The sequence below is a fragment of the Sphaeramia orbicularis genome, chromosome 3, assembly GCF_902148855.1.
Source record: "Sphaeramia orbicularis chromosome 3, fSphaOr1.1, whole genome shotgun sequence".
NCBI classification, from domain to species: Eukaryota; Metazoa; Chordata; class Actinopteri; order Kurtiformes; family Apogonidae; genus Sphaeramia; species Sphaeramia orbicularis.
In genome coordinates this window covers 16,209,298-16,215,952 of record NC_043959.1, presented here as the reverse complement: position 1 = coordinate 16,215,952, position 6,655 = coordinate 16,209,298, and the positions used below count along the sequence as shown (strand labels likewise).

Sequence of the window (6,655 nt, the reverse complement as noted above, 5' to 3'; positions counted from 1 at the left end):
TTATAGCCCATGGTGTAAGTTACTGATTGTGTCTGAATCATTCAATCATTTACACATAAGATGTTTATTATTTTAAAGATTATTTTATAAGCCAAGTGCAAGGGCCAAGAGGGAGGGGAAGGGGGTGGGGCCAAGGGGTGAATTGGGATTGGGATTGGGCCTATAACCCAGTATTCAGTCTAAAGGGTCAATGAACACCCAGAATCCACTTGATTTAAAACAGTGATGAGTAAACACTTTAATCCACTGAATGGGTTCAAAGAATCATCACACATTACTACGAACAATCCTCTGATAAGAAGATGAGGATAACATTCAAAGATATCCATGTATAAAAATGGAATAAGAAAACCAACCAAAACTTAGTATCACCTCTTAAACGAGGATTTCAATAAATATGTACAAATTGCAAAGAATGTGTATTAGAATGTTAACTGGATTCTACAGACAAGAACAGAGAACATAACGCCTTTATAGCTGATGTTATTCTGAGGTTTACGAACTGACTTCAGACAAATTTGGTAACAACATCCAGGTGTTTACCGTTAAAATGTGCTGTAGATTAGAAACTGCCACAATATGTACACATTTAAAGAATCATATCTACATGTTACCTTATATTTAAAGTAAATATAAAGACAGAATTTGTCCTAAATGTCAGACTGATGTGGACCAACCCTAACCTTCTAACTCTAGCCCTAACACTCTAAACCTAACCCCAACCCTAACCCTCTAACCCTAACCCTGACCTTAACCTTGACCCTCTAATCCCAACCCTAACCCTAACCCTAACCCAGTGGGCTTTAGTCCTGGTGTGAATGCAGGATACTGTGGAAACATGAGTAAAGTACAGGTGTTAGAGAATCCACTCTAATGTTTGTAGAAGTTACTGAAGTCATTCACATGTTTCCACTGAGAGTAAAAGATGTTGGGTTTAGGGTTCAATGGGATGGAGGCCAAACTAGAATGTCCCATCCTCCACTGGACACCATTGGACTGAGGTTAGGGTTAGGGTTTGGAGTTTGGATTCAAGTGGACGTTAGCTGTGGTTTCATGGCTGAACTTGAAAATACATCCATGTGTCCACTTTTATTTAGCTTTAAATCTTACGTCCACATATGGACGTGTGGTTTCAATGAGTTATGGACCAGTTTGAAGACCAAACCTTAACCTGGATTATAAATAAATCTAATTCATGTGACTGGGATTAAACTAAATTAACAGTTTTATTGGTGCATCTTCAAACTTCTACAGTTAAACCAACCTACATGTATGAAAATATTCAACTAAACAGACATGAAGTTTCAATAAGAGCAGTGAATCCAGTCCACCAGGCCTCAGACTAGAACTGGGTAGATGGTCTTTACTGCCAAACAGGTACCTTCTTTTCTTACTTCCTGGGGGACGTTACTGATGTTGAGGTCTTCGATGTCCAGCTGCCACAGATTGGACAGTTGACCAAGTTCTGCTGGAAGCTCCCGGATGCCAGGGTTACTGTTCTCAGATCAGATCAGATGGTGTTATACACAGGATGTTCACAGTGAAATCCACCACCTACATCCAGTTTAATGACATTTGTTCTACTTTTACTAAAGGATGTGGATCTGAAATGTACTTGTATGAACATGGTCATCCAACACCTACCCTAACCCAAAGACCCCTAACCCTCCCCAAAGACCCCTAGCCCTAACCCTAACCCTAACCCAAAGACCCCTAACCCCTATCCCAAAGACCCCTAACCCAAAGACCCCTAACCCAAAGACCCCTGACCCTAATCCTAACCCAAAGACAACTAACCCTAACAGTAACCCTAACCCAAAGACCCCTAACCCTCCCCAAAGACCCCTAGCCCTAACTCTAACCCAAAGACCCCTAACCCTAAAACCCCTAACCCTAATCCTCACCTTAACCCCTAACCCAAAGACCCCTAATCCTAACCCAAAGACCCCTAACCCTAACCTTAACCCTAACCCCTAACCCAAAGACCCCTAATCCTAACCCTAACCCCTAACCCAAAGACCCCTAGCCTAAAGACTGAAAATGTAGTAAATGATGGCTGTCCAGATGTGTGACTGACCTGGACAGGTAGAGCTCAGTGAGGCTGTGCAGACCACACACCGACTGAGGAACACACTCCAGATGGTTATCATTCAGAAACAACACTTCCAGGGAATCCCGTAGAATCATGGGAAACTCGATGGGACACACTGGGGAAAAGAGGGAGGCAGCATATTGGTAACCAATTAGACTGAGGGTTAGGGTTAGAGTTAGGGTTAACCCTAACCCAGCAAGTATTTTCCTTTCCAACAGGAAGTTGTTCCTACTTTGTGTAAATTGTAATGTTCAGTAAAACTATCCAGTATTTCACTGATAGGACTTCCTGTATTAATTCCACATCTGTGCCTCATTTCATTTGTAGATTTCATTATAAAACACACTGACATTAAGGTTTGACAATATTTCTGCTGCTGAATGTTCGTCTTCATCTTTTTGTTGTGATTTGGACATTAATCATGTGACTAATTAATGCTGGTGTTGGTGTGACAGGACCCTGAAGCCCTCAGTTCATCATAGTGTGACAGTTCTAAGACCTGTTGAGGTGGTACCTGGATCCGGGTCCCTCCGATTCCACGTCGTCAGGAAGCCCAGTCTCCGGGTTTTGGGAACCTCCTCTGTCCTGAAACCAACAATGAGATGAGGAACCGGACATTAGGGAACATGAAGAACTGAAACATCTGTTATCATCTGAAAATACACATTCACAGCTGAAACATCTACGGAAATAGATAAAACTGAAACAGATAGAACTGAAACATCTACTGAAACAGAACTGAAACATCTACAGAAACAGATAGAACTGAAACATCTACTGAAACACCTGGACATACTTTCCCAAATGGTTCTTGGAGACATCGAGGGTTCGGAGCTGAGAACACCTCCACCTGGAGGGAGGAGGAAGGGTCACCAGGAGGTTACCGGACAGTTTCAACCATACCACAGCCTGGAGGGAGGAGGAGCAGGAAGAGGACCAGGAGAGGAGGGGGAGGACCAGGGGGTGGGGGGAGGAGGAGGATGAGGAGCACGAGGAGAAGCATGAGGAGGAGGAGGAGGACCGGGGGAGGTTTCATATTTAATGTAGTTTTTGTCGTGTTGTGTTTGTAATTGTGAAATGAACCAATGGACTGTTTACTCTTTTCTGTGCATATATATTAGTAGGCTAATGCTAATACTATGGCCTTCCAAATGATCTGTGGTTACCTCCAGTTCAAATATATACGACGGCAGCTCCTTTAGGTGGTTGTCGGAGAAGTCCACCTCTTGTAGCTGAGTCCTCCAGAAGATGGAGATGGTGTTTGGAAGACTCTCCATCTCATTGGACGAGGCTCTGCATTGTTTCTGCAACACAACGTCAAACAGCGGTTTGTGATTAGTCCTCCTGGTATCTGCACCTGTGGTCCTCAGCTCCAACCCTCCACCTGTCTGCGCTTTGTTTACACTCATCCAAATTCATCAGGTCTTCATAATCACCCATGACGACTGGTTCTACTCCAATAAAATGGACCAGAACCCCCCACCACCACCACCACGTCCATTCCAGATATCTTGCATCAGGTCCAGTGCATCATCAGAACCTGCTGAAACTTCCATCCAACACCAGAATCAGATTTATATACGGATAGTTTTCTATTTTAACTTTTTCACTTCTGTGGCGTTAAATAAGATATTTATTAGATGAGTATTTGTCCTTCTACTGGATTAAACACATCACAAACACCCAACAGGTCTGATGAGTCCACATTGACCCTGGTCCAGAAAGATGGTCCACCACAAGGAAGGGACAAGGCTCAAGTCATTACCCATCATGCCTAGTGCCAAGAGTCCAAGCCTGGGGGGGCAGGGATTACCCATCATGCAAAGTACCTCCAGTGTTGTGATGTGAGTTCTTCAGTTCTTCAAAACAGGGTTAGTAGGTTGAGTTTTACCAGAGGTTAGGGTTAGTAGTTTGAGTTTTACCAGAGGCTAGGGTTAGTAGGTTGAGTTTAACAGTGGTTAGGGTTAGCAGGTTGAGTTGTATCAGTGGACAGGGTTAGTAGGTTGAGTTTCACCAGAGGATAGGGTTAGTAGGTTGAGTTTTACCAGTAGTTAGGCTTAGTAGGTTGAGTTTTATCAGTGGTTAGGGTTAGCAGGTTGAGTTGTATCAGTGGACAGGGTTAGTAGGTTGAGTTTCACCAGTGGTTAGGCTTAGTAGGTTGAGTTTTACCAGTGGTTAGGCTAAGTAGGTTGAGTTTTACCAAAGGACAGGGTTAGTAGTTTGAGTTTTACCAGAGGACAGGGTTAGTAGGTTGAGTTTTACCAGTGGTTAAGGTTAATAGGTTGAGTTGTATCAATGGACAGGGTTAGTAGATTAAGTTTTACCGGAGGACAGGGTTAGTGGGTTGAGTTTTACCAGAGGATAGGGTTAGTAGGTTGATTTTTACCAGGGGATAGGGTTAGTAGGTTGAGTTTTACCAGAGGACAGGGTTAGTAAGTTGAGTTGTATCAGTGGTTAGGGTTAGTAGGTTGAGTTTTACCAGTGGTTAAGGTTAATAGGTTGAGTTGTATCAGTGGACAGGGTTAGTAGGTTAAGTTTTACCGGAGGACAGGGTTAGTGGGTTGAGTTTTACCAGAGGATAGGGTTAGTAAGTTGAGTTTTTCCAGTGGTTAAGGTTAGTAGGTTGAGTCGTATCAGAGGACAGGGTTAGTAGGTTGAGTTTTACCAGTGGTGAGGGTTAGTAGGTTGAGTTTTACCAAAGGACAGGGTTAGTAGGTTGAGTTTTACCGGAGGACAGGGTTGGTAGGTTGAGTTTTACCAAAGGACAGGGTTAGCAGGTTGAGTTTTACCAGAGGATAGGGTTAGTAAGTTGAGTTTTACCAGTGGTTATGGTTAGTAGGTTGAGTTTTACTAGTGGTTAGGGTTAGTAGGTTGAGTTTTACCAGTGGTTAGGGTTAGTAGGTGTAGTTTTACCAGTGGTTAGGGTTAGTAGGTTGAGTTTTACCAGAGGACAGGCCCAGGGGTCGGGGAATGATGCCAGTTTGTTTCTGCAGACGTTGAGGACCATCAGGGACTTCAGACAGTGCATGATGTTTGTGGGTAGATCCATCAGACTGTTATCAGACACGTCCAACTCCTCCAGCTTCCGGAGACCAATCCAGTTCGTTGCTAACAGAAGGTAAAGGTGGGAAAACAGTCAAATACAAGACTCTGAAGATGAAAACGGTAAACAGTCAAACCTAAGGAGCAGGTTTACAACTAGAAACCTACAAACAGTCTGAACAACATCCAATTAGTCCAATATTCACTAGAACAAGAGCACCGTTTATTATCAGTATTTATTATGTCTACGTTAAGAATGTGAGTGTTTAAGACTTTTATTATATGTATGACATTCAAATAATGGTGAAGTAAGTGTAGTTGTATTGTTGATCAGCGCAGACCCAGAAGGTTGACTTGAACAATGAGCAACACAATGAGAGCAGGGTAAGATTTTCCTAACTCTAACTTTAACCCTAACCCTTAGATGAAACAGGTGTTTGGCAGGTTGACAGTCCACCTGAGGTTCTGGATTCAACCTGTTTTAACGTCTTTCAGTTTCTGGTTCACCTTCAGTTACAGCCACATTCTAAGGTTCTACTGCTTCACGTACTGGCAGGGACGTCGAACAGCTTCACGAGTTGGTTCTTGGCAGCAGAAAGTCTCTGGATGTGAATCAGATGGAGAAGTCCAGGCGGTAAACTGGTCAGCTGGTTCTGTGATAAACTGACCTGTCGTAAACTGAAGCACAATTAACAGGAACGTGATGAAGGAACAATTTCAGCCTAATTCATGTGTCCTTTCACTCATCTGTTTCTGAATATTAATAGTGTCCAGAGTGTTTTTCAAGATCAGATGTTCTTCATTTACTCTAAGGTCCGTGAGTATTTGGACGGTGACACTAGTGTTGGAATGTTTCCTCTGTTCGTCACAATAGAAATGAAATGAAACGGTCAACATGTGATAAAACCTTAATAGAACACAACTGATAAATGTACGTGTTCATTGATCAATAATATTAAACTGACCCTCATGGGAAAATACGAGGACATAGATACTGGAGAACTGTGCAGTGACCTTTGACCTCGGACATATGTACCTGGAGCAGATGACCTCTTGGGAGTTCAGCACCACCGGCAGCTCTTTGAGAAGGTTATTGGACAGATCCAGGACCTGGAGGCCCACGAGACCCCAGGGAACCACGGACGGCAGCGCCGCCAGGCTGTTGGACGACAGGTCCAAGTGGACAATACGAGAGGAGAAGTCCATGAACCAGTCCAGCTCCAACCAGGGCAGCTGAAGACCACTCCAACAGACCACCACCTCCTGCACAAACACACTGCATAAGTCACTGGGACCTGGGATCCACCTGGTCATGGAACAGGACCCAAGAACATCTAGAACAATTAGAACATCATACATATAGATTATCATTTGGATGAATTCCTTCATTCTGCATCTCTCTCCTCTCTGTCCAAATCAGAAGACTAAATATAAACAAATGCAGAACTGAAGCCTCTTTTCCAACCATCCACCTCCAGAACCAGAACTGAGCAGGAGAACTGGAAACAACAGTTGTCAATC

The 6,655-nt window shown here is 43.4% G+C and overlaps 1 protein-coding gene across 4 annotated transcripts in view; it reads right to left on the bottom strand.

Annotated features, from left to right (window-relative positions):
- LOC115410233 (leucine-rich repeat serine/threonine-protein kinase 1-like) overlaps nt 1-6,655 on the bottom strand; it is a 57,505-nt gene that overhangs the window by 25,852 nt on the left and 24,998 nt on the right. For all 4 annotated transcript variants that reach the window (XM_030121802.1, XM_030121789.1, XM_030121795.1 and 1 more), the window contains 8 exons: nt 6,171-6,397; nt 5,685-5,812; nt 5,037-5,200; nt 3,259-3,396; nt 2,889-3,001; nt 2,607-2,677; nt 2,078-2,207; nt 1,382-1,494 (listed from right to left, as the gene is read on the bottom strand). In XM_030121802.1, coding sequence (XP_029977662.1) covers nt 1,382-1,494; nt 2,078-2,207; nt 2,607-2,677; nt 2,889-3,001; nt 3,259-3,396; nt 5,037-5,200; nt 5,685-5,812; nt 6,171-6,397 — 1,084 coding nt within the window. The remainder of the gene's footprint in view (nt 1-1,381; nt 1,495-2,077; nt 2,208-2,606; nt 2,678-2,888; nt 3,002-3,258; nt 3,397-5,036; nt 5,201-5,684; nt 5,813-6,170; nt 6,398-6,655) is intronic.